We start from the raw sequence: 27,507 nt of genomic DNA, 5'->3' as shown, positions 1-27,507 counted from the left end.
GTAAAAACAAATTCAGCACTGCTATTTGCTAGTTTACCACAGCTACAGTGCCCAGTTCATGAACCCCCTAGGTTGGTCTGACCTGTTATATACTTTAGACCAAAAACAATTAAAGTCTTCATAAAAATATTAAAATAAACATATCAAACAAAGATATGATACATTTGAATTATTTAACAAAATGATAAAATAGTAAATAGCCTTTTTTGTATAAGTACATGAACCCTTAAAGAAAAAAACTTAAAATAAATTCCTTACACTTATACAACACTTTTCAGGATGCTCCTCTCAAAGCGCTTTACAGGTAGTGGGGACTCCCCTCCACTACCTACCTGGATGATGCAATTTAGATTTAGAAGCTGGTGGCACTTCCCTTAGCAACAAAGACTAAAACTGAACACACAGATCAGAACACATTAGAATCGCTGAAGACATGATTTTACATTTTGGATTGGCCAAAGTCTGGAACTAATCCTCATTGAAATGTTGAGGCAGGACCTGAAGTGAGCTGTTCATGCAAGGAAGCTCTCAAATGTCACTGACATGATGCAGTTTTAAAAAAAAAGAAAGGGTCTAAAAGCTGATGCCAGAGACTGATCAACTATATGTTTCCTATAAGTGTTAAAGTCATTTCTGCTCAAGGAGGTGCTACAAGTTACTGAATCTAAGGGTTCACACACTTGTTCACACAAGGATATTTGCTTATGGATCATTATGTTAAATAATCTAAATACATTTTATGTCTTTGTGTTATGTTTAATCAGATTATTAAAAATTTCATGAAGCTGCTTTAGGTCAAATATTTGAGAATACAAATGAACCCAGTGGATTAACTAATATCTTCTAGGCTCTGTATATACAGTTCACTCACTGGGATCATGAAAAAAGGAGCAGCTGAGAGATTATGTGAACATTTTCAGGTGATGTCAAAACAAAAGCATAGAAAAGACATATGTTGAAACATTAGACTGGTCAGGAACTCCTACTGCCAAAGAGTTTGACTTGATCCATTTCAAGCTAATCATGGAATTTCTGGTGACAGAAAAAAAAACTGAACTGGACAGAATTCAGAATACTTGCTGCTTATTGGTCAAATAAGGCATGGCTGTGTTCTGATTGGCTGTGCTGGTGTCCAGGATTTTTGCATGTAGGTATGACATCATAGCAAGTGTTTGGTCTGTCACACAGGAGTAACAGACTGGCAAAGTGCTGTTTGTGAACATTCACTGTTTTCTCACGTGGCTTTCAGAAGCAGCTCTTAGTTTTAAGCCAGACTGACTGCCACAAGGCAACAACTGCAAAACACAGGTTAGTTTAAACTGTATAAGCCCAAAGAGGGGATGAGTGCTGTTTTTTCAATAATCCAACGAAATTAATTCGTCCTCCACTCCATTAACAATATCTTGATTTCTAATTCAAGTTTTTTATACCACACACAAGCAGGAATGGCAGATAAAGGAATTTTCACAAAGTGAAAACTTGGTTTCTTTGAGACATTTTTCCTGATAACTCTTTACAGAAGTAAAGGCAGCTTTCGATTTTAAACAGCTGTTTGTTAAGACATACTAAATCCTTAAACTTAAGAAAAGGAGTTCACTCATGTAGGCCCTTTTCATGTTTTTTTTTCCGGTTTTAATAAGAACTTCTAAGGCTGCTTTCCTTTCTAGTTCAAGGCCTTAGTGATGTTTTGGACAACAAACTTGCACCAAGGCAACACTATGAATGCAAGACCAAAGCATGAATCAGCTTCTGCTTGGAGCTGTGCCGGGATTGGTCGATGGCACTAGAAGGTACAGTGTGATTGGTCGATTAATCAGACCACTTAAGGCACAACGAGCTTCTGGTTGGTCCACTGATTGAGGGTGTGGCTTAAAGGAATAGAGCACTGTTTGAAAAGCCCTCATGGGAGAGGAGGTGCAGTGATGTCACTGGTCCCTGTCAGAAAAGTCTCAAAGCACTAGGTGGGTGTGGGGTGGGAGGCATTGGGGCAGCACAGAGCTAGTTTGGAACTAGTTTGAGATGGACGGACATGAGCTTAGCAGCTGGTCACTGGAGACACTCAACCAAGAGCTCCGTGATGATGCACAGCCTGGTCATCTCCGGGGTCTGGAGTCACAAGCACAGGCTGTGAAGAGAGAGACTACACCTCGCTGGCAGGGGTGGTCCGGCTCAGTTCCCTGATCCCGTGCAAAATCCTCTTCATGTGACCCACTTTCGTCACCCCAAGATCCTGGGAAAATAAAATTTGTCGTTTTATAGACGTCTAGTTAAAAGTACACCAACGATATTAAGTATCAAGCAATCCATGTTTTAAACAGCTCATCACTAGAATCTGAAGGTTCAGAAAAGCATCGCTCAGGTGACATGGACAATAGACATTAAATAGAAAGGCAAGTACTCAGATACAACGTGCAAGCTCTTATTGTCTCTCGCAGGTCATCTAGAAACAAGCATTCCACAGCTACATGAATGTGTAATCTCATTTCAACATATCAACAAACACCGTGAAGGTTTTTCAGCCAGGATTTGAAAATATCGTAGCAGACAGCCTATGGCTCCATTGAAACCTGCCCTGAGGGGAAAGACCAAGGGGTACATTGTAGAAATCAGCCCAAGGCTTTGGAGTCTTTAGAAGCAAACAGTTCATTAGTGAAGGGAAAGTCAATGACTAGATGTGAAGAAATGAATGAATTTAGGAAGCAGGTTTGTCAACATTAGCCTCCAACTTTACAATCTTATCAATGAATTCAAGAGAACCACCTGATTACTCAGCTCACTAATTAGAATATAAACTGTGTTACTTCGCAGACTAAAGTCGCTCACTCACAGTGTCTCAGTGCTTATTTGGCTCAATCTTCTTCCTACCAAGAATTTAACTTTTAAAAACCATTACTGTTTGCATTTCTGGTTTTCCATCCCTCTCACTCACATTTAGCCACATCTCACCTCCTCTGCCTCATTTACCCCACGACAACACTCCTCTAACTATAAGGGACCCAATTCCTAGGACCTGCCTTCTGCTGCAACTCGGACCAATATACTAATCCTTTCATCCCTCAAAACTAAACATTTCCTGCCCTCCTGCTGCATCTTCATCTTAGACTTAAGTCTAAGTCTTAAGACTTAGACATTAGTTCTGATGTCCAGTTGCGCACTGTGCCCCTTCTCCTACAACTACAAGTCCCTCAGCTCTGAACTCAGGATCACACAGCGCTATAGCCAGATCGCAAGTCCCTTGCAGGAGTCTGATGTGACAAACCCGATCACACGCCTCCTGTGAGACGTGTGAGGAGGGATCAGAGAGAAGCATGCACGAGGTGGGGGGGAGGGGGGGAAGGCGATACCTTGAGGTCGCGCCTCTCCAGGTGCAGGAGCTCAGTGCCCCGGACATCATGCCCAATGAAGATTTCCTTGTATTCGCAGAGGCTGAGCAGCTCCAGCCAGGCCGCCACCTCCTCCGTGCCCCACTGATGCACTGTCAGAGAGGAAGCCCCTTCAGTACCCGCTCACCAGAGAAAGAGAGTGTCCACAGCCCCACCACATTCCTCACACAGAGCGCACAGCGCAATGGGCCACAAGTCAGGAGTGGAAGATCCCCACTGATCCACTGCAGTAGGCTGCTGCCTTTGACGCAGTGTGGGATTTACTGCATAGCATCCTCTATGTACTCTTTACAAGCCAGAGGATAGCCAAACAGCCAACCAGTAAATATGAACTCTGTTCTTTCATGCCCATTGAGCTTTATAAAAGAGCCTGTCACACCGATGGCCGATCAAGCCTATGTTATACTATTGTCATTTAAGGAGCAAAAAAAGCATTGTATCTATGCCAATCTACTTAGAACATGAGAGAGGGCCATTCGGCACACCAAGCGTGTTTGATAAGTTAGTAGTTTATTGATCCTAGGATCTCCTCCAGTCATATCCTTCAAGACACCAGGGAATTGTCTTTAACAGCATGGCTGGGGAGGTTGAATTTGTGAATGCCTTTGAGAATTCTGAACACTTGAATCATAATCTTTTCTGTTGTGGCAGAGTACAACAGAGATTTTTTTTTTTAGAACAGACTTCTAAAAAGAGCTTTTAACTTGCCATTCTGAGATAGCTAATAATCAGAAATGACAGTCTGAGAGAAGCCTGTACTTCAGTTACAGAGTGTAAACATAATATATAGCACAAGTACACAAAAAACTGCTTTGTATTGACTTGTAGAGAGTTGAGAGAGAGACTTTGAATGTGGGGGGCTTGTAGAACAATCTGTAATCACCAACCCTCAGAGCACATCATCCCAGATGAAAAAAACAGAGTAGGCTTCTCTGTGTGAATAAGACTGACATCTTAATCATAACTCGCATTGGAGTGGTGCAACAAACTCACAGAAGTCTTTTAGCATTAAAGAAAGGAAGGTTTACTTAGAATATGGGCTCTAGGTCCAGAAAATTACATGCAGATTACAGTACCATTCCTCTCAGTAGCACATTTCAATAGCAAACTGAATTTCCCTAAAAGCAGCACCACACTGTAGTAAAAATGAATAGGGAGATGTTAAAAATCTATAGCACCCATTAGACTTTTTTATTTCAGGGTGATGTTAAAAATCTACAGAGCCCATTAGACATGTTTTTAATTTCCATTGTCATGGAAGTTTAATATATTTTGTACAAAAATTAATTTAGCAGTCAGTCCATCATACAGAGAAATTTAGGAAGAGAGATTATTTCACAACCAAATCGCGTAAGACCCCATTTCCCCCTGATTATCATCTTGATCCCTCAGGCTGCAAAGCACATTTTCTGACATTGAAGCAGTTACATGTACAGATCTTCTTCATAATCACATACTTGGAGACCAAAGAAAAAATGAATAAGGAAATGGTACATGTGGTGTCTTTGCATTGTTTTAACCAGCACAGAATGTCACCAATCCCACCGAGTATACTGGCCAATACACTTCCTCCTGTCTGTATTGGTGCCACAGACCCACAGAGACATTTCTTCGCATGGGGGGTGTGTTAGTAGGTCTGCATGTGTGAACTCGAGAGCATGCCGTGCAAGACTTTCTATTGCAATCAGTTTTAAGAGAGATCTTTTCCCTCTTAAAGCTCAGGGCTTATGCAAGCTCCTAATACACAAGATTGGGGAGCATAAGCTTCCCTCACCTGCCTATAAGATCACCGCAGATCAGATTATAAGAATGCTCCCGTGCTTCCCAGTCCAGAGCACAAGACCTGTGAAATGTCAGAGATGACCATGATGTACTAACACAAAACCAGCTCATTGTCTGATCTTCTGGCTCATATGGGAGCTTACCTTTTGTGAGCAGGGAATAATGAATTCGTAATCACACACTTTACAGCCCACATTCTGGTTTGTGCATGGGAACTCCATGACACATGACTGTTGATATGACACTACTGATACTACCCTGCCTGTGGAACAAGACCCAGGTTTTTAAGACCCCTCTTACAGTTAATGGCACTCTTATTGGCAGTTCATACCTGGTAGCCCCAAGCTGGCACTGGCCTCCTTATTCTTGTTATTCTTGTCCTTCTTAAACTTGGGCACCAGGCGAAACTTTGCGCTGCGACTCCGTTTGGCAAACTCCATGTGAGCCTGGAGGTGGAGAGGGAGGGAAATCGGTCAGACTCAAGGGGCAGGAAATGCTCTTTGCTTCCCCTGGATCAAAATGAAGAGCACTTTCAATTCATTGATTATATGACTGCAGAACATTCTGTAAGCAATTCGGTCTTCTTCATAAAAACCCCCACATAAAACAGTCTGACAGTGAAAGGGCAGTAGGTTCAGACAAGATGACAGGTTGTACATTCTCCACAATGGGGGGCGTTGTGTGGCTCTGTGGAAGGTTGCCGGTTTGTATCCCGAAGTCAGCAGAGGAATCCTACTCCACTGGGCCCCTGAGCAAGGCCCTTAACCCCAACTGCTCCAGGGCCGCCATATAAATGGCTGCCCCTGCGCTCTGACCCCAAGCTTCTCTCCCTGTCTGTGTGTCTCATGGAGAGCAAGCTGGGATATGCGAAAACAGACAAATTCCCAATACAAGAAATTGTATATGGCCAATAAAGTGATCCTATCCTAATGCTGTAGGGAATGACCTGCCGTCCTTAGTCACTGACTGGTGACTACCAATTAGTGGAAGACAATTGCTTAGATGACAATTTAAAACTCAGGCAGCTGAGTCTTCCACTGCTGGTCAACATCTGCTGTCTGGGGATAGAGAGCAGCTCCTCTCTACTGGAAGAGTCGAGAGAGTGAGCAAATGACCAAAGGATGGCCCTGAAGACTCAAAATGCAAGCTTTTTCTGAGAAATTAGTTCATTTTATATTGAAGTGATGCATACAGAGACTTTAAAACCGTTTCAGAGAGACTTGCATTGAAAACCAGAAAGCTGCATACAGTAGCTGTCTGGTTAGTACTAAAGAGACTGAAGAAGTCAAATTAGAAGCTCAAAACAGACGTTTGATTTGATTTTGTATGAGTATCATCCTCATTCTCTAAATAAAAGACCACTATCTTTTTACCCATTGGCTATTCTCCATTTTACCAACACCAGCCAATCAACAATCTTGTCTATGGCATCACTTGCTTAGTTCTTGAACTTAGTTCTATGAATCTTGGACTTGGACAGTCAGATGCTTCCTTCTCTCTCTCCCTCTGGAACAGTCACAAAACAGTGGGAGAGACAATGCTGACTGACACTGGAAGACTCATCTTCCTGGTTTTTAAACTGTCACTGTCTTCCACCAATTGGTCAGGTGACTGAGGATGGCAGGTCATTTCCAACAGCTTTCTGGGAAATGTAGTTTAGACGAGAGGTGTCATCTCATCCGAATGCTGCACATTGGTGGTGGTGGAGGTGAGTCCCCATTACCTGTAAAGCGCTTTAAGTGGAGTGTCCAGAAAAGCGCTATATAAGTGTAAGCAATTATTATTATTAACCCACCATCCTCTCACACTAACTTTACTCTATAAACCAACGTTTGTGAAAAAAGGGGTGAATAGAAGTGTACAGGTTTTCTTGCTCATTCCAGATTTCCAGGTAGGAGAGTACCTCGTCGTCTGAGGGCTCGATGACCTGGCACAGCCACGATATGTCTGCCAGTTTGCGGAGCTGCTGGTCTACACTGCTCAGAGCACTGGTCAGCTGCTCCTTCTGAGGAGGATCCAGTTGCTAGGGAGAAATGCAGAAAGGTCAACAGCAGGTCTCAGCACAATAGGAAGTGTGCGAAACAAAACTACCTTTTTAACTGCCCGCACTAGTTTCTTTTGCCTAATTTGTCTACATATGACTCTTCTGACAAAACAATAGCATATCACTTTATAAATGTCTGTGTTTACAGCAGTGTTTTGTCATTCACTCGTCAGACATAAAAATGGTGCTGGCAGGTTTAATTCCCTTGAGTAAATCAGGCCAGCATCAAGTAGTTTGTTATAGTTTTCATCATTTAATTTTCAGACTTCTCAAATCTAAGACTTTTCATCTATTTTCATCCATTAAAAATGAATCCAGAGAAATTCAAAATTTGGAAAGATTTGAAAAAAAAAACAGCAACACATATTCTGTTCACCGTGTCTCCACTTAATTAAGAAACGGAATCACGCACTGAGAAAGGCAACACTCTTTCCGACTATGGGCTGACAGCAGTAGGAGTGTGTTAGTGCTCCCTGTCTGTTGCAGCAGACTCTTGGCGAAGTGTGAATTTGGCACTTACCAAGCACATCTTTCCAGCCAGCAGGAGTTCTGTTTCGTTGTGCAGTGCTTTGACGTTGCTCACCATCTCCATCACCACACTGCAGTTCAGGCCCTGGACAATTAAAACACAGGCCGGTTGGAATGTCGTAGGTTTCAACATTTGTCCTACCGCCAACAATCTGACCTGTGCTTTTAATTTAGTCTTCCCATATCTCTGTGTCTAGACAAGATGGTTCAAGTGTCCAAGAACAGTTCCAAATGTTCAAGTATTAGAAGGCTATGTGATAACATTTCCAATGTCAATGTCAAAATAAATGTCACCCAGTTTTCAAAAACCTCAAAGACACTTGCAAAGACAACTCAGTGGATTCCTGCAGAAAGAACAGTGAAACACGAACCACAGAGCAAAACTAGAAACTATGTTAAAGTACACTTAAAACTGAGAGCAGGGGGCACTTCTTTACTCAAAGTGCTGTGAGATTATGGAACAAGTTACCCAGCTATTTTGTTGGAACTTAGACCCCGGTTCCTTTCAAGAAACAGCAGGATGAGATTCTCACATAAATAGGCTACCAGCTACCAAGCAGGCCATATGGGTAGAATTGCCTCCTCTCATTGGTAACCTTTCTTCTGTTCTTAATAGGCTGGCTTGAAAGAGCAGGGTCTCTGACAATGGGGACCTGTCTGTGCAGGCCTCTGAATACCACAAGAAGTGCTATTTTCTTTCTTTACTAGTGAAGGGGGCTCCAGTGCTCTGCTCTCTATTGCCACTGATGTACGCAGGCTGCAGCTGTAGGACCTACCTCTGTGTTCTTGGATTTGGCGTAAACAACATCCATAGACTTGGAGCTGGCGTTGACCGCGTGGGCGAGCTCCTGCTCCATGTTCTGGTGAGACTGGGCAATCTCTCGGATACTGAGCGCCCAGGGGAGCAGAGAACCATGGTTAACACGGAGGTACATCCAGTTAAAGCACAAGAACACCACCAAAGGGCTGTGTGTATGGCTAGAAAATGTGTCATTAAAGACTGTTCTTACAAACACACACACACACAAACACACAAACACACAAACACACAAACACACAAACACACAGAGCACCTAGTCCTAAAGACAATGGCGTGAAACCAGTTTGCCCTTAGACATCTCACAAGGCACAAAGTTATCAAAGAGGCTCAGGAACTAAGATAAATCCTGCAGAATATTTAGTATCTCCTCTATACTAAGTCAGATAGCAAAGAAAACAAGAAAAGAAAAGACTAAAAAGTAGGGAAATCAGTATGAGTTGATTCAGCATATAAAAGTAGAATTAAGTTATCTTCATTAAAATAATAAAGGTAAGGAGGTTACAGAAAGGCCACAATGGATGTTCAGTATAAAACACATTTTGAAAACCTCGCGTGGCGCCCTTACCTGTGAATGAGGGCACCGGCTGCCTGGCCGAAGAGGTTGATCTGAGCCGCTTCTTCCTCCGACACGATCCCTGGGTGCAGTGCATGCTGGGCCGAGGGGCGGGCGAACTCGCACTTCTGCTTGTCCTCCCAGGACTTCAGGGTGTTCTCAAAGGCCTGAGAGAGGGAGGAGGGGGGAGGGGAAGAGTATGAGTGTAACCAGGGCAGACTGAGCTGAAGCCAGTGTGTCCTGGGGCTACAGATCCGAGCTGCTACCCACCCTGTCCCTGGTGAGGGTCTGCGTGCGGTTCTTGTGGACGATGCGGATGTACCCCGGAGGCTGGACCCAGGCCTCCCCGTCCACCTGCACGGGCACACCTTCGTCCCCCAGGATGGTGATCTTTACGGTGCGACACTGAGAAGACCAGAGGCAGTGGGAGGGAGACAATGAACAAGGTAAGAGCCGTGTGTTTAAAACCAGCTTTAGTGCACCACTACTGGGCTATGTTTACCTGGGAAATCTGATTTTAACGAAGAAACCCACAGAGAGAGCATGCAAACTCCACACAGATAGCTGTCCAGATACAGAATTGAACCCAGTGCTGCAAAGCATCAGTGCTAACCATTGCACTACCATGCTGCCTGACAGAAGTTAGTTTTTTAAAAAGTAATCTTTAGCTCTGAATTCTTGTACTGTAATTGTGCACTGTATTTCTTAGTCCTGACTGACGATTAGAAAGCAATCCCTGGACATTTGAACCCAACCTACATAGACAAGCACAGAACCCAGCTAATTGTAGGGATGCAAAACACCACAGCGCAGCTGAGCAGTTTTATTTACAAAATACATTCTGTAGAACTAAGAGGAAAGACAACAGTTTTCTCAGAGATCAACTCAAATTCACACGTCATTTCTACATTCTTCTATACCCTTAGGTACAACGTGAACTGACTCTTGTTGCTGTGCGAGTAAAAACACATATCTTTGTACCCTGCAAACATCAGAAAAGCCCCTTTGTCAAACATCCGTAGCCTTACTGATGACCTGTTACACAACAGGTGCACTGTAATGCTTTTAAACTTCAGAAAACCAGTCTCTACAAAATCAGACACTCTCCCATGACAATCTGAAAAGCACTTTCCCTCGCCTGCCCCCTCTAAGACCAGCAACTTACAAAGGTACAGCGGAGCCTGTAAACAGAAAGCCCAGGAAGCCCCTCTGGCATGCCTGGGCTCCTCTCTGGGCCTTACCTGTGCAATGCGATGGTGCTGCAGGTTGATGACCCGGGACACGGCCATCTGCATACTGCCGAACACCGCAACCACCTCCAGGATCTTGTCATCGAAAGAGGGCGCTGTGAAGGTCTGGAGGAACGAAAAACAAAAGACAGAAGTTTCTTCATTACCAGCCGTCATGTAGCGACAGCATCAGAGCCCCTCTTCATTCTCAGCATTTGGGGGAACTGATGCACGAGAGGGTCAAGGAGTTCGTCTCTTCATCTGTGCTACATAAAAAGTGACAGAAGCGCCAATGAAGTACGTTGCCGTTGACGGAAGTGTTTCAAATCTAAGGGATATAAGGATATCTACAGAGTATATATATATAATACAAGGGTGTCTGGAAATAAGAGATGGATTTAGCCTACTAAACATAATGGTTAGTATAGCTGGGCAACTCCTTAGAAGAAAACACTCAACCATTTTGCAGTAAAGTAGGAAATCTTGATGCTGCTAATAAACCACAGCCTTGTGCATCTGGCACAGAGGTTAACATGTACACTACAGGCATAGACCTGAGGCGATACTGGGATCTCCCCTAAGCCTAGTGTGACGGCAACTTTATAATTACTAAGCTGGGTTTAATATTAATATTGTGAATTCCCACAAGGTAGCAGAAAAACTAGAAAAGGTATGAAGAGAGGTTTCACAAGTTTTCTCACATCATCCTCCTTGGTGCCCCCCCAGAAGTTGGTGCCCCCGGCGTAGCTGGGTATGTTGAGCACAGCAATGCCCTGCAAGCTGGGCAGTGGGATGGGTCGCCCGTCACACTGGGGAGAGGAAGAAATGCATGAAATGAGGCACAAGATCCATGGTTGGCATTAATGGGGGCATTTCCAGATTGTGTGTAATATTTCTCCTTAGGATTTACAATTCTAGCCAAATATTACAACTTCCAAACAATGAATGCATGTTCACCTCTTTAGATATTTAGCATTTAAAACAAGATGAACAGCACTGAAAATGAACAAGTAAAGGTTAACTGCATGTTGAAAAACATTGTGGCTGTAGAGCCTTCTCTGTGTGTGTTCAGCATAGAATCAACCTTGACTTGTTCCTTTGCAGCCAATGCAATGCTTTCAAAGCAATGGATTGTCTTAAAATATGGTGCTTTCTCAGCTAACAGCTGTGAAACGAGATCTTGCTTGTGTGATGAGGGCGTGTCTCCTCTGCTCCTGCTGGGATTTGATCAAGGTTGCTCCGAAAATGCACAGTACCTCTCCCCTAGGCATCCACTGGGCCTCAACACAGATTCAACACAACAGCCCTTAGGGCCGTCTGCACAGCAGAATTCTACACTGGCCTGGTTTCCAGGTGCTGACATCACTTCTGTAACAAGCTCACTACACTGAGCCCCGTTCCACCAACACTGCAGGGGTATTTGCAAGCAGGTCCTTACCTCCAGCAGCACCTTCTGCTCCAGGTTCTTGTAGGTCCGATGGAGCAGTTCCTTCGTCCCCAGGACCCCGTACCACATCATGTTCTTCGTGCGGCTCCTGGAAAGCCAAGCCAGAGTTGAGAAAACACTGCTTCTTCCCTAGCCATCCCTGCCTGGCAATACTCTGAACTACTCCAAGACAGGAGCTAAAAGAACTGCTTTATATATCTTGCGATGGAGTTAAGTCTCTGAACACTACCAACAAGTGCATAGAATGTGGTTTTAAAAGATTCAACAGAACTAGCCTTCCACAACGTTCACACCAGAAACAAACATCTAATCAATTAGCCTCTAAAACCCTCGCATGCCATTTCTGACCTACTGTACATGCTCCTCGTCCTTCTGTTTCGGGAAAATAACATTTTCATCGATGCATCAATCACCTGCACTTTTCTGGGTGTTCATCTCGCTTGTTGTTGAAGTCCAGGGAGATTTTTGCATCCAGTCCGATTCCAAAGTAGTTGTTCATCACACATTTTTCAGTGTAACAGTCACTTCCAGGAGGAAAAAAGAAATTCAGTTCAACATTGCCTTGTTCACTATGTTTTTAAAAGACAAGGGAATAGTTGTAATGCTTGGCATTGGGCAGGTTGCATTCGATCACAGTTTCGAGCCCAGATCATGGCACCTGCTGACTGTGACTGGCAACTGGCCGAGTGTTCTCAGGGTTAGCATGGGATTAGCTTCCCAGCTTTCAGCATCACAGTGACTCCTGCAGCCTCCTGGGCACAGGTTTGTGGTGCCATTGGTTTGGGACAAGTCTCTCCTCCAGTCAACGCCTGACCTCCTGTAAGGAGCTGCGGTGTCCTTTATGTCTTAAAAGACAAGCGGCTCAAAAGAGACTGACAATAATTTTTTGTTCTCCCCTGTGTGCTGGGTTTGTAGCTACAAGCGGAGGAGTGAAACACAATTGGCAAATCCAAATCTGGTGGAAGTGTACAAAAATAATTTGCAATCCCAATTGGCTATTCCAAATCTGGTGGGTGTGGCAGAAATTTGATGATTCCAAATTACACAGAAAAAGAACAAGAAGACTCTGAGGTTTCCTCTGCTTTTCCACAAATACTCACAGGTTCTCTGGGTCGCAGTTGAAGGGGTCGGCATTGACCAGCAGTCTGCTGATGACTGAGCTGCCAGGAAGGGATCCAGACATGCCTGCTCTCAAATCTGCCGGGAAGAGAGGGCAGCGCTGTCAGAGAGGACAGTGATTTTTGTGAAGCTGAGCCACTGACGTTGCGCTCTGTAAGCGGCCAACCACAGCACAGTCAGATTGATCAGATGGCTGACCTGAAACTGACGACAGCCCCCCGAAGGTCTACTGAGCTGAAACTGGTACATAAATGGTAACCAACCGAAATGTAATACATTTGCTCCTGGAATGAAATACTGGGACTAATAAAGTATTACCCTCTGCAGCAGGATATACATCAGCACAAGATTTGTACTTTTTGTCATTAACAAGGTAAAGGGCAGATTCAGGAATCATACTTGGGAACAGAATTTTGGTGTTCAGCATTGGCATGTTGTCCCGGATTCCGGTCTGTGCTGGGAGCGATGCTGAACTGCCCAGCGATAAACTCCCCTTGCTGATCAGTTTTTCGCATGGTGATTTGGACACTGTCAAAATAAGATGCAAACAAGATGCAGGTGAATATACCATCCTGAGCCATATCCTTCAGATTTGTACCTTTTGCAGCCACTGCACATAAAACTGCCGTTAAAAACTGCACTTAAAAAAAAACTGAAACATTTTCTTATTAAACAAATTTATTGAGAAGTAATCTTAACTTTACTTATATTAAATAATATGAATCAAGACAAGAATTTACAACAAAATGTAGACATGCCAATGCAAGCTACAAAAGATAGTAAAATATCTGTAAAGTGACCCAGAGGAGGGTCTTTCACTCGTACTTGTCTCAGGATCCTTTCAAGTGATTATAAAAAAGGATTCTGCTCAGACTTCTTGAAGAACAAACCCTGATCTGCTTTACCTCACCTGTGCTATACTGCACATGTGCTTCAGTCTAATTGACAAATTCAGTTTATTTTTACTTTCATTAGAAAAGGGCATTATGGGCTTCCTGCTCAGTTTATTTCCTGTCCAGACAGGAAGCGACACTGGGCCGAGAAGGCTCACCTCGGCGAGCGGGCCGGGCCTTGGTGTTGTGGCAGGCGTTGTTCCCGCTCTGGGAGGACTGGAGAGAGAGCTTGTCTTCTGCGCGGCTCTCCTCCTCCAAGGATGGACTGAGCGCGAACACCTCCTGCTCCTGGGTCTGGGCGTTCTGTTCATCCACAGCTGCATGGCGACACATCAATACAGACATGATCAGACGGACACTGGCCAGTGACAAACTCCTGACAGACACGATCAGCTGGACACTCATCAGTGACAAGCTCCTGACAGACACGATCAGCTGGACACTGACCAGTGACAAGGTCCTGACAGACACGATCAGCTGGACACTGGCCAGTGACAAGCTCCTGACAGACACGATCAGCTGGACACTGGCCAGTGACAAGCTCCTGACAGACACGATCAGCTGGACACTGGCCAGTGTCAGGCTCCTGACACAGTTATGATCAGCTGGACACTCATCAGTGTCAGGCTCCTGACACAGTTATGATCAGCTGGACACTCATCAGTGACAAGCTCCTGACAGACACAATCAGCTGGACACTGACCAGTGACAAGCTCCTGACAGACACGATCAGCTGGACACTGACCAGTGACAAGCTCCTGACAGACACAGTCAGCTGGACACTAACCAGTGACAAGCTCCTGACAGACACAGTCAGCTGGACACTCACCAGTGACAGGCTCCTGACACAGTTACGATCAGCTGGGCAGAGACCAATCTCAAGCTCCAGACACAGACAAGTAAATTCAGAAAGCACAACTCATTGTCCCTGACAACTTTCAATCTTTAGAATAGCAGCTACATGACTGCTGTAACCTAAATCTCCATGACACCCACTACTCTTTGTGTATAGAAGTGCCTCCTATAGAAGTTCTTGGTTTTAAACGCACTTTCACATAGATCCAATTCTGGCCTCTAGTTCATTTTACACTATTTAAAAAACATTCGGTGGATTGACTTTATCAATGCCTTTGAGGCATTTGCAATTTCAGAAATAAATCTTAATGCACAAGGCCCAGTACATTTGTTATGGTCTTTAGACACTTCCCTCTGACACAAAGGGCAGCACGATGCCAATCTCTAAGGTCTCCTAGGGGGGAGGAGAAAGCCAAGGAGCTCACCTTTCTCCGTGTGCTCGATGATCTGCCGGATGGCTTTCTTCAGGCTGTTGGCTCTTAGCATGAGCTGCTCCCGAGGTTTGAAGATGGCGGAGGCCGCGCGAGGGGAGCAGGGCGCCGGCGGGACAGCTGGCGCGGACAGCACCACCCCCTCCCCTTCTTCCTGCTCCTCCGCTATGGTAGGCGGGGGGGTGGGCAGCGTGCTGGAGGCCTGAGCTTCCTCGTTCAGCGTCTTGAGCAGCGAGTCGAGCTTCTCTTTCAAGACCCCACACTGCCGGGGAGAAAGGGCGACAGTCAGCCAATGGAGAGGCAAGGTCACGAGCGCCTGCAGGCACACTATCCATACGAGAACCAACAACGGGTTGCAGACATCTGCACAACCGCAGAAAAAAGCATTGGTACCCTGATGTCAAAGATACATTTTTAAAAATATTTATTCGTTTAGGCAGCTCCTATTGCTGTTACCACACATAGGCAAGCTTTCTGAAGGCGGTCTGGAAGGAGGGCATCGAATCCCGCCGTCGGCAACGGGTGCGACAGTGTTATTGAATACCGTTGTCGGTAACGGAGGGTGGCAATGCTTTTGCCTGCAACAGAACAGCGTCTAGACTGATCTGACCAATAAAGCACACTGGGGTGAAAACTGCCAAATAAATGTAAAGATTGATGTAGAATGTGATGTTAAAGACTCCCACATGGACCAATAAAATTCCAGGGGCTGCGCTGGCCAGGGCCTCACCTTTTTGGCCATGGCCTCGGACTCCTCAGAGCTCTCCGGGGTCTTCTCATAGGCCTTCCCCACTCGGGCCACAAAGTCCTTCACGGTCTCACACAGCACCCTGCAGACACAGCGCACACACAGAGACCTAATTCAAGCAACAGCGCAGTGGTGAAATTCAGGAACTGGTCGAGTTGTTTTAGTGGTGAGGTGATCACCGCCCCATCGCAAGCCATTGGGCCTGAAAACAAAGGCATACTCCAGCTGGAGCTTAAAAATGTGCTTTTATTAAAGCTATCTTGCCATAGCACTTGCTAACTCTTGGGGTGTAAAGAACAAATGTTCAGAAAAAGCAACGAGTCTTCTGAGAAAAACCGATAAAAAGTACACCCCCAAATACGAATATACCGGGCTAAAAAAACACTTCCAGTTTTTAAAATCTTTTCTTTTTAAGGGTACAACAAACGGTGATTTTGTTGTGCTTAAACTAAAGGTCTAGCATCGAATCCAAGACGCTCACTTGGCTGAGGAAATCACCACCGAGTGCTGGTCCGAGGTCAGGATCTTGGACAGGTGTGCCGCCACGGAGTCCTCATAGGTGAGAATCTGCTGCACCTTCAGCAGAGAGGCGACAGACACAGGCTTAAAACAGAAGCACACTATGTTAAAAACCTGCTCTTTTGGGAAAACCTAATTTTCCTAAATAACAGAGAAAATTATTATTCTCCAAAATCGGTGCTGCCATTATATTGCGCTGTCTTTAATATGGAAATAAAAAGAAACACAAAACGTTTGCTTGCATAAAACACTATTTTCTAGTATCAATGCAGAGCCTGCACATGTTTTTGTCAGTCCTGTAAACACATGCAGGCGCACAACAGTGGATATCAGCCAGGCTCTGGGAGGATTTACAGTGCGGCCTACACGTGGCGGGCCGTACCTCGGAGTCCTCGCTGCAGTCCTCAGTGACGGTAGAAGTGGAATGTTGCCGAGGGAACTTGGTCTCATACACCATGATACTCCACCTGCGAGGGGTGGAAACACACAATCGATACAGAATCCTCTCATTCACAGCACTGCATATTAGCTTCTTTATCACACTCTGAGCAAAAAAAGTAAAGAAGGAGTGACAGACAGAGGAAAGGTACAGTAAATACTTATAAGGTACAGTACTCTGGGGTTGTGCAGGTATCCTTAAAATGTGGAGGGGCGACTACTGCAGGAGCAAAGGATCCCCCTGTCAGCTTCAATCCCTAATCCCAGCAGTGTTCAGGACCTAACATTTAATAATAATAATAATAATAATAATAATAATTGCTTACACTTTAATAATTGCTTACACTTATATAGCGCTTTTCTGGACCCTCCAGTCAAAGCGCTTTACAGGTAATGGGGTCTCCCCTCCACCACCACCAATGTGCAGCATCCACCTGGATGATGCGACGGCAGCCATAGTGCGCCAGAACGCTCACCACACCTCAGCTATTAGTGGGGAGGAGAGCAGAGAGTAATGAAGCCAATTCATAGATGGGGATTATTAGGAGGCCATGATTGGTAAGGGCCAATGGGAAATTTGGCCAGGACGCCGGGGTTACACCCCTACTCTTTTCGAGAAACGCCCTGGGATTTTTAACGACCACAGAGAGTCAGGACCTCGGTTTTACGTCTCATCCAAAGGACGGCACCTGTTTTACAGTATAACGTCCCCATCACTATACTGGGGCATTAGGACCCACGTGGACTACAGGGTGAGCGCCCCCTGCTGGCCCCACTAACACCTCTTCCAGCAGCAACCTTAGTTTTTCCCAGGAGGTCTCTCATCCAGGTACTGACCAGGCTCACACCTGCTTAGCTTCAGTGGGTTGCCAGTTGTGAGTTGCAGGGTGATATGGCTGCTGATTTAATCTCCAGTACCAGTTTAGGATCTCCTAAAATACAACAAATCTCTAACCACTCTTGCTTGTGGGACTGCCCAGATATAAACCATGGCTCTTCAGTGTCTAGAATCCATTCTGCTCTCTGTATTGATGAGGCACTCTGAATCCCCATTAGACATTCTAACACAGAGCTGGTGTCATATTTGAGACAGAGCTATAATGCCCGCAGGACTGACTCTCTTTAAAACCCCGAGGTTTAGCCTGATCCAGTACTGTGGATTCCCCAGGGTCAGCCTGCTCCCTCACCTGTCCAGCATCTTGGTGCTGGCTCGCTCCAGCTTCTCCAGGATCTGCGGCAGCTGTGTGTCGTCGTCACAGGCCGAGCCCCAGCCCAGCACCCGCGCCAGGTCGTTGCCCGTGCCCAGGGGCAGCACACCCAGCTGGCACTACCACAGAGAGAGGCAGGAGGGCAACAGGACCGTTAACTGAGGAATTCCACTCAAATTCAATGTAAAAAATATCAAACCTATCAAAGCACGGGAGCATAAAAGGTCTAAGAGTTAAAACTCTTGCGTGCAGAACACAAGAATGCAGTTGCCTTACTTTTACTGTTTCCAATGCGGAGTTTAGGTAAAGAACAGGAAGAGCAGTATGTACCACTATCTGTGGGACTCTTAACTAAACCTAAATCTTTGCTATATCCACATTACCAAGAGGTAGAAAAATTGACGTTTGACTGTGGAAGTTTATTGCAGCTTTTTTCCACTAGAGAGCAGTATGACTCAACTGAACACATTGAAAGAGCCCAAAACAGTCCGCACTGCACACTGACTTTTTTCCACTTAGGATCCTTCAGTGACCAAAAAATAAAATATCCTGTGCTTTAACAATTGTTACAGAGGCACAAGTTAAATGTGGAGAAATCCAAATGTTTGTTTTGCTCATTTTAGGAATTTCTGCCTGTCAGATCAGAAATGCCCTTTTGTAAGTTAGAGAAAACAAAAAGGCTTTGTTGCGTTTTTGAATTCGTCCACATGAAAAAGCCCACTTAAATTTAGCGGTTACCAATCCCCTCATTTAAAAACGCAACAGGAGCATCCAAACATCCACACTCCCTGCCGTCTGTGCTCTTGGTTTTGGTTTGAAGGGTAAGGAATGTGGGAGTTGGGATGGTTATGTGGTTATATACGTACACAAGCTCAAGGAGGAATGAAAAAGGCCCTATACCTGCTTGTGCAGAGTGAGAGCATCAATCTCCGACAGCACCCAGCCCACACTCCCGTCCCCACCGCACACCAGGATGCGAAAAGTGTCGAACTTCTGGAAGAGCCGCAAGCTGCCCACACACATACACACAAAGGTGAGATTGCTCAGCCTCCGAGCTCCGCCTCAGGAGAAACACAAAAGACACACGGCGGCCGGGTGGGGGGGGAGGGGGTTAAAAAAAGAAATGTGGAAAAGCAAGCGAGGGAAGGAAGTCTGTTCTGACCCCCTCGGACGCCGCGGAGCCTGGTGTTAGTCGCCGGAGGGCTGCACCTGCACGCACCAGACCGAAAACAGGCCGGAAACGAGGGGAGTGCCAGGAGAAGACACGGCCGTCCGTCTTACCCAAGGTGGGGACCCCCGTTCATCAGGTCAAAGACCTGGGCCGGGTTGAGGAGCTGTTTGAAGCGCCGCAGGAACTTCACCCCCTGGTTGTCGCCGCTCTTGGAGTTGACGAAGACGAGGAGGGGGCTGGTGCAGGAAGGAGGGCAGGTGGCCTTCCAGAAACCTGGCCGGCAGAGGAGAGCGGAACCACAGAATGAGCTCCGGAGTCTTGGAGAACGTCGTGGAACACGGGTATAAAAGCCAAACACAGCTCTCTGTTCTAACCCGAGAAATGGCATTCTGTGCGCTCACCGAAGTCCTCTAGGCCAATCTCAAACAGTCCTGGAGGAACGCTGCTCTTCCACCAGATGAGTGCTTAATCGCAGGCTTACTGATTTCAGCTTTCTATCTGGGGCGCATTTGTAAATTTGCTTTCAGTTCTTAAAAGCTCAAATGGGGTTTGTAACTGCTATCCACCCTGTATGGGTTTCTGAGTTTCAGGGCTGCCCTCCTTCAGGTGTGATGCCTGAAATGTAACCAACTGGACCAACAGTAACTGTGGGGGTGCCTGATACAGCATCAGTTCATCAACTAGTCAGCTAGCAAGAGCTATTCAGTCAGAAATAAAAACAAAGTTGAGAGGCCATGTAAACATGGGAACAGTCCCCTTGAAGTAGGGTTTTCCTGTCACTACACTGGATACCAGTCAGGAAATTCTAGTCCAGAGGGACCTATATGGTCTACTGGTGCGCCTATATATACTCGGAGCAGGAACTTGATTCTCATTAGAAGTCTCCCATGCCTGTACTGATCGAGTGAAGATAGAGCTGTCTAAAGGAAAATGGAGAATAACTTCCGAGAGCTATTACTCACCATCTGAGTCGATACTGTTGAGGGCAGTTGGGGGAATGACGGACACTTTGCACTGACCCAGCGGACACTTATTGGACAAGAGGTCTTTACACGCTGTGTGTACCTGAGACAGAGGAACAATCCCAAAATCAATATCGCATGTATATCCTTCCCCCCAATGTGACGTTTGAAGACACTTTCTAAGAGAGTGTCAAACTTTTTCTCAATCCACTGCTGACCGACAATGCTTTGAGGGTGATCACAGCAAGATAAAACAAATCACTACACACGAATGGCAACACGTTACTCATAGAGACCTGGAATCCCACAACCAGTCTGGCTGTAAGGAGAATTCCAAGCAATTCCACAGGTGAATTAAGACATTTCTATTAGTAGGGGTGGCACAGCGGTTAGCATTGCTGTCCCGCAGTGCTGGGGCCCTGGGGTGCTATCTGAGTGGAGTTTGTATGCTCTCCCTGTGTTCTCATGGAATTAGTTCAGAAACTCCCATTTCCTCCCACAGTCCAAAAACATACTGGTAAGTTAGTTGGCTTCTGGAAAAATTGTGTGTGTGCATGTCTGTGAGCCTGTGCTGTGACGGACATGTGTCCCATCCAGAGTGTGCCCTGTCCTGTTTCTTGTCGGGATAGACTCTGGCTCCCCTGCGCTCCTGAACTGGACAAAGCAGTTCGAAAACGGATTGGTGGATTTCTACCAGTGACTACAGGCTTTTGTCTAGGGCCCAAGGTTTTGTATTTAATATCATTTGAAGTACATGAAAAAAAAGCATGCAATGACAGACACACCCATTATGGATTTGTAAAGAAAAAGATCAAGAATAGAATTAACGATCATTTGTGAAACACAGAAATACAGCTTTTAATATTTTTTTACATTTTAACATTTAAACTAAAAGACAAACATCACCAGCCATTAACTGTTATTTATTAATGAAAGAACAACAAAACAATCCAGACCTATACGCACTGAAAACACTTTTGAAAAGTGTATATTATGGGCTTTATACTCTGATTTCTATTATATCAGATGCAGGGCTGTGAGCTGCTGGAGTCTTACCATGGCTTTGCACCACAGGCAGCGCCAGTCCTGCAGGCGCAGTACACTGCCACAGGTCTTGTCACACACGGTGCACTTGGCGCTGACCGGTAAGTTCCCCTCCAGCCACTGGTGAGGCATGGAAATCTGGAGGGAGCAGACATATTGGAGAAAAACCACAAACGCCACAATACAGAGCTTAAACAGCTCAAAGCCCAATCTGAGCAGTTCGCATTCGATCTGACGCCGAACTCCTCCGAAACCTCTCGTCTCAAAGAAAGGGAGTATTGTCACTTATCGGCAGTCACAGTTAAAATAGCCTCCAGATTTACACTGAAGATACATCTGTGGCTTTCTCTTATCTGCTTCATCTGTCAGTTCTCATAAGTCTCTTACTGATCTCTGCACATTGCTCGGCTTAGCAAGCCTGTGGTTTCCATATCGTAACCTTACTTAGAAATCCCACCTTCTTGTAAATGTACACGTTTCTCATGAATGAACACACTTACAGACCTCTGTTTTACTGTTTTATGTTGTCTTTACATAGCTGATTTTGAAACGCCTTCTTTGGTTTGCAACTTTTATTAAACTTTCTACAACCGACCCCTTCCCTCTTCTCAAGAGTTGTCACTTATTTGCTGATGCTGTACTTTCGACGAAAAGAGGCCGAGATGAATCTTTCCTACATGATAACTGATACAGAATTTTGGCCAAGCACAGAGACCCTTCAGCAGGCAAGCTCGACAGATTGCTCAGGTCCTCCAACAGTGAGGTCCTATTCTGAGCAGAGCTGCCAGTGTCAGTAATGCTGCATGAGAGAGAGCACAGCAGGCAGTCTTACCCCATCCTCGTCCTCGATGATATCCTTGCCGATGGAAGCCAGAGTGGTCCATTTACAGTTGTTGGTGGCCCTGATGGCACAGCGCTTGTGGGCTTTGAACTTACACACTGAAGATAAAAGGAGAAACAGTCAAGACTCATGCAGCCCAGAGAGTTGGCCAAACCAGCTGCACAGCACTAGAAGAAATAAGACAAAGAAACACAAAGCAGGAGACCAAACACTGAAGCCTTGGAGTTGCATTTGTAGTTATGGTGAGTCACAGTGTCTTTCAGTTTAAAAACGTGAGAAAGGCTACAATCAAGATGAGGCGATTCATCCCATTTCGCTCGTTTGATAGTTGATAGTTAATTGATCCAAGAATATCATCTAACATGGAGAGTATCAGCTGTTCCACACTCCGACAACCCCCTGTAAACAAGTGCCTCCTGTTCTCATTTTAAATGCACTTCCATGAAGGTTCTACTTGTGTATTCTGGTTTGTGTTTCTGTTATGCCCCAACGAGCTCCAGCACTGCTGCATTAACTCCACCAATTGCCAATGTGCATTCCGCACATGCTGGAGACTCACTGGGGCCATCCTCAACGAGATCAGGCCAATTAGGGAACATCGCACAGTATTTAAGCCCTGAGGAATCATTCCTCAGGGCTCAGACATTGAGTCACTAACCCTGCCTTGAGTTTGTCTCAGGCTCAGGCTCTCAGAAGTATTTCTCAGTAGTCTTCAGTCTTCAAATAAATAATCTTGATTGCTGCATATCCTGGTTCATTGACTTAATTTCCACCGAGCCCGTTTCAACACCTTGTCGGGCCCGGCCCAAGAGTTTCACTGTTGAATCTCAAGAGATCCACTGAGTTGACTTTGTCAGTGCCTTAGAAGATTTAATACTTGTATCAGGTCCCCACGTAGTCTTCTCTGTTGCAGACTGAAGTGCTGTTCCCACCAGTTTGCTCTTCTCTGCACTGATCCCAAAGTAGCAATATCTGTCCTATAATGTTGCAGCCAAAACTGTGAAACACATTCTAAATAAGGCTTTACTAGATTCAAATTGTACGTTTTTACCTATATATTCTAGCATTTGGTTTGTCTTTTCTTTTTAATTATGATTCCCCACATTGCCCACAAGATGTAAATGACGTGGTAACTTAAACAACTCTTTTTTTATCATTAGCCTTCTAATTCAGCATTTCCTTCTTGGTATTTATAATTGATCTTATTACTACCTGTAGTGGTATTACCTAAATCTTTTTTAATTTGATTTGCAGCTTCTACAGTGTTTAAATTGAAACTGTCTACAAACATGACTCATTCAATAACTATTCTGTAATCTAGATCACTGAGATAAATTAAGAGCAGCAGTGGCTCTAATACAGAGTCCTGTGGTGCTTTGCTGGGTACATCAGCTCAATCGGAGTATGCACCCCTTACCTGTACCCTCCACTCTCTGTTTCATAACTGATTCTCGATCCAAACACTCATCTACTTGAATACCTACCTACCGCAATTTGAGAATTAATAATTAATTGAAAATCTAAATAAAATCAGAAGCCCTTGGTATATTCATTACTGTAGATGCTTGCTCAAAGAACTTTAACAATTCAACAATTCAATTTAAAGGCAAGGCCTTCCTTTTCTAAATGCTTTTCTATTTCTTTCCTAGGATATCATTTCCACACAGGTGATCATCTTGAGCTCTTATAATCATTTCCTTGACCTCGTGTGCCACATAACTTGGAATCATAGGTCTATAATTACGTTTATTTTTCCCACCCTTCTTATGGATGGACACTACACTGGCATTTCTCCAGTCCCTGAGTATGACCCCTGTCTTAAGGGACTTTTGGAAGAGTTGCATCAATGGCTTCTGTATAACGTCTCTTTTTTCCTTAACTACAATTGGTTAGAAACCATCGGGCCCTGGGGATTCATTAATCTTCAGTGCTTCTAGTGTCTAATACACTCTCCCTCTTCTGTTCAAGCAGTATCCAGTACAGAGCCTGGTACTTCCACTGCCTGAGGCCTGTTGTTGACTTCTTCCCTAGTGAACACCTGAGAGAAATACTCCTGAGTACATCAGCCATTTTGCTTTTGTTGTCAAGATGTTTCCCATTATTGTCCGGGAAATATTTTACTTCATCCTCGAGAGTTCTTTTTCAGTCGGAGTACTGGAAAAACTATTTATTAATTTTAGCCTCAATTGCAATATTCCTTTTTACCTGTACCTGCAATACAGCGGACTATTTTAAATTCGATCCTGCTGGTTTTTATAAAGCACTCTTTTCTGTTAGAATTCTTCCTCATCGTTTTCTTGAACCATCTGGGGGACTGTTTTTTTGGCTTATGATTTTATTCAATTATGGAATAAAAAAATCGTTCTGAGCTTTAAGTAGAATCTGTTTAAACTGTTACCATCGATTTTCTACTGATTTCATATCCTGCTTTTTGTCGCATTCCTTAAAAATCTGTTTTCTGGAAATGGTAAACTTTTGCTCTGAACTCTGAAGCTCTTCCTAAGATACTGAGACAACAAAGTACAGAGTTATTTTTGTTTTACATTCAAGCAATTTCTGTTTGTTGTTTTGAGATGAAATGAATGATAAGTAAATGTGCGTTATATTTTTAAGCAATTCCTTAGAAACATTTGACCATATTAGAACAAATACGCACTTTCTGTTCAACCTCAATGTCAAATGACCATATGTATTGGGGCAGAGAATTTCAAAGTACAGCAGTCATTATTTAGTTGTGCTTCTCCTATAGACTTTTTGAGGTCTGCAACACAGTGAGCTCACCAAACTCCTTGGGTAATCTTGGAGCTGCTTTGCTGCAGACACTGAGCTCTTATCCATTCATGGGGTGCCCAGACTTCTTTTTTTTCTTTAGTGTGTAAAATGCTGCTCAATTGGATTTAAATCTAATTCCAGCTGCAGAGGCGGTCATTTATGCTCAAGACATGACACTACTTCTGCTGTGCTTCAGAATTTGCAGTAAGCAGAAAGATGAGCAAGGAAAAGCCAGCACAGTGGAGCAGTGATTAGCAGCACTGCCTCTCAGTGCTGGGGCCCTGTGATCAATTCTGGACCTGGGGTGCTATCTGTGTGGAATTTGCATGTTCACATGGGTTTCCTCCAGGTGCTTCAGATTCCTTACATAATCCAAAAACATACTGGTAGCTTAACTGGGTTCAGGGAAAACTGGCCCTGGTGTAAGTGTGCATGTCTGTGTGTGTCCTGTGATAAACTAGTGGCCCATCCAGGGTATATCCTGCCTTATGCTCGCTGCTTGCCAGTATAGGCTCCGTCTCCCCTTTGTCTGGGAATCGAAAGAAGCAGTTAGAAAATGGACTGATGAGTTTTGGAACAATGTCTTATACACAGATTAGCTCAAGATACACCTGCAAATGTTCCAAACAAAACTACATCAGCTATGAGTCCCGAACTGGATGTGTATGGGCACCTCTGGGACTGACTCAATCATCTGGATTGATGATGTACTGTAATTAACAACGGCAGCAGCAGAATGGATTCTGAAGTTTACAAAAAACATTTCATCTACTCATGTAGATGAAAGTGCACCCATATTTAAAGGGTGGTGCTTCACCATACAGCACTACACTGGCCCAAAACATGGGAGTTCACTAGCAGGAAAAAATGGAAAATCTGGTCGTCAATCTGCATATTTAAATCCAACTGAGCAGATCTGACACCCCCCAAAAATTCAAAGTATTTCTGGATTGAACGTAAAAGTTTTTATTTTGTACTAATGTGATCAATTGTATTAATTGAATTACCAAAAATAAAACATTCATTAATTTCACAATCACAAACTGCAAAAAATAATCAGTTTTCACTTTGCTGTCCCCAATAATTTTAGAAGGAGCATAAGGGACACAGAGAAACAAGTGAAAACTGTTTATTCAAGAAAGAACTGAGTGGATGCTAAATTTGATTGAAATCAATAACGACAAACTCATACAAAAAGTACACAATCAGAAGTGCAGACGCCCCCAAATCACTACAAGTATGCATCAGAAAAAAACAGTCATCAAAAAGATCTGACTTGGTGCACCTGTACACACGTGTTGCAATGGAACACATGAATCAAAAGGAAACACCAAGGCGTCTTACTTGTTCTTAACCCTGTTTGCTAATGAATCCTGTTCGTGTCCATAGCAATACTGCTGCTATAGTTGCAAGACTATAAAAAGGTCTTGGCAGAACAGTTCTCTCATCATGAGGTACAGAGGCAGCTTACAATACTGTGATTATTTTCCAGATTCCAAAACTATCATGTTTAGAAATCAGGCAGGTGTATATCAAAGGTGCAGTATTCTTGAGCAAACCCTAAGTGACCTGTTAAACAAACACCTTACATATCAGACTTCAGAGCGCAAAAAACAGAGTGGAGCTCAAAGGGCGAGAGGCAAGGAGAGGCTTGAAACACCAACACAACAGGGCAAAGTATAAATCTTCCAGGAGTGGATATGAAATCACACATTACTGTAAGAAATTCAGTCCATCAGTATCTTCACAAACAGGCACACATTTGATATACCCATTACTGACTATAACGGCAAGGATGTTACACAGATTTTACTCTTCGCTCCTATCACCTCTGCATTCCTTTTTTTTTAAATTTGAGCCTAATAAGGCCACCACACACAAAAGGATGACTCAATGTTACTATAAGAAAAGCAAATTTCTTTTCTAAAGAACATTGACCGACCTGGGAAGTTTTTTTTTATATGAAACAGACTGGCAACATGCCCACTGACTTTGCTTGGCAGTAGGAACAACGTCAAAGCTGTGTTCCAGAACCACGGAGCTTATTTATCATCATAAAATGATGTGCCCTCACACGTCACTGGCTGTGCCCTTTAGCGAAACCAAAACGAAGACTGAAAACACTCAGAGAAAAGACCAGGACTTAACAGGAACAAGATCGTCCTTCACACAACTGACCCCCCCCCCCCCCCCCACCACAACTGACAACTAGGGAACGCCAAGAAATACAGCCACCGAACCCTAAAATCACAGCAGTCAGTGATGTGTTGGTTCTTCAAAGTGGATTTGCAAGGCCATTAGTCTATGCTGACTACAGTTCCGGCCTCTGAGTGGGACACTGTCTGTGAAGCTTGCTCCTAGCCACACTGTGCTGCAGTCATACCGTACCTTCACAGGACAATCCGTGAGAGGTGACCCCCGACAGAGCCTCTCGACACACGTTGCAGTAGGTGGGGCGAGCGTGAGAGCAGGCGTACCAGTTGTGCATCCCTGAGAAATGGTCCATGCTGTACTGGGTGGACTGGAAGACAGCACAGAGCACCAGTTAGCACCACCGCAACATCTCACAGCGAGGAAAGAATCAAATGAGTTAAAGCAGCGCCAGTGCCCGCCTACAAAATGAATAAGTCAGACTTTTCTCTCTTGTTTAAAGAGCCCAGATTTCCTTTGCACCCCTGTGTTCTTCAAGTTCCCCTTGGGACACCCCTTCAAATGTGCAT

The 27,507-nt window shown here is 44.5% G+C and overlaps 1 protein-coding gene across 2 annotated transcripts in view; it reads right to left on the bottom strand.

Moving 5' to 3' along the window:
* Positions 1 to 1,496: 1,496 nt before the first annotated feature.
* The window catches only part of dgkd (diacylglycerol kinase delta), a 38,251-nt gene continuing 12,240 nt past the window's right edge, over positions 1,497 to 27,507 (bottom strand). Inside the window, exons 4-29 of one of the 2 annotated variants that reach the window (XM_088913999.1) lie at positions 27,176 to 27,308; positions 22,007 to 22,113; positions 21,187 to 21,312; positions 20,131 to 20,233; positions 19,279 to 19,441; positions 18,898 to 19,006; positions 17,977 to 18,116; positions 16,734 to 16,818; positions 16,314 to 16,408; positions 15,815 to 15,914; positions 15,079 to 15,346; positions 13,957 to 14,115; positions 13,305 to 13,433; positions 12,887 to 12,983; positions 12,200 to 12,310; positions 11,778 to 11,874; positions 11,041 to 11,148; positions 10,352 to 10,465; positions 9,381 to 9,515; positions 9,123 to 9,277; positions 8,514 to 8,625; positions 7,730 to 7,822; positions 7,069 to 7,188; positions 5,497 to 5,611; positions 3,345 to 3,475; positions 1,497 to 2,230 (exon numbers count right to left, since the gene is read on the bottom strand). In XM_088913999.1, coding sequence (XP_088770125.1) covers positions 2,141 to 2,230; positions 3,345 to 3,475; positions 5,497 to 5,611; positions 7,069 to 7,188; positions 7,730 to 7,822; positions 8,514 to 8,625; positions 9,123 to 9,277; positions 9,381 to 9,515; positions 10,352 to 10,465; positions 11,041 to 11,148; positions 11,778 to 11,874; positions 12,200 to 12,310; positions 12,887 to 12,983; positions 13,305 to 13,433; positions 13,957 to 14,115; positions 15,079 to 15,346; positions 15,815 to 15,914; positions 16,314 to 16,408; positions 16,734 to 16,818; positions 17,977 to 18,116; positions 18,898 to 19,006; positions 19,279 to 19,441; positions 20,131 to 20,233; positions 21,187 to 21,312; positions 22,007 to 22,113; positions 27,176 to 27,308 — 3,195 coding nt within the window. In that variant the 3' untranslated portion in view covers positions 1,497 to 2,140. The remainder of the gene's footprint in view (positions 2,231 to 3,344; positions 3,476 to 5,496; positions 5,612 to 7,068; positions 7,189 to 7,729; positions 7,823 to 8,513; positions 8,626 to 9,122; positions 9,278 to 9,380; positions 9,516 to 10,351; positions 10,466 to 11,040; positions 11,149 to 11,777; positions 11,875 to 12,199; positions 12,311 to 12,886; positions 12,984 to 13,304; positions 13,434 to 13,956; positions 14,116 to 15,078; positions 15,347 to 15,814; positions 15,915 to 16,313; positions 16,409 to 16,733; positions 16,819 to 17,976; positions 18,117 to 18,897; positions 19,007 to 19,278; positions 19,442 to 20,130; positions 20,234 to 21,186; positions 21,313 to 22,006; positions 22,114 to 27,175; positions 27,309 to 27,507) is intronic. The other variant, XM_088913998.1, reaches the window with a different exon arrangement.

Source organism: Atractosteus spatula, chromosome 4 (assembly GCF_055471065.1).
Source record: "Atractosteus spatula isolate fAtrSpa1 chromosome 4, fAtrSpa1.hap1, whole genome shotgun sequence".
Lineage (NCBI taxonomy): Eukaryota > Metazoa > Chordata > Actinopteri > Semionotiformes > Lepisosteidae > Atractosteus > Atractosteus spatula.
The sequence above is the reverse complement of the archived record's forward strand: the minus strand, read 5'-3'. Positions and strand labels throughout refer to the sequence as shown.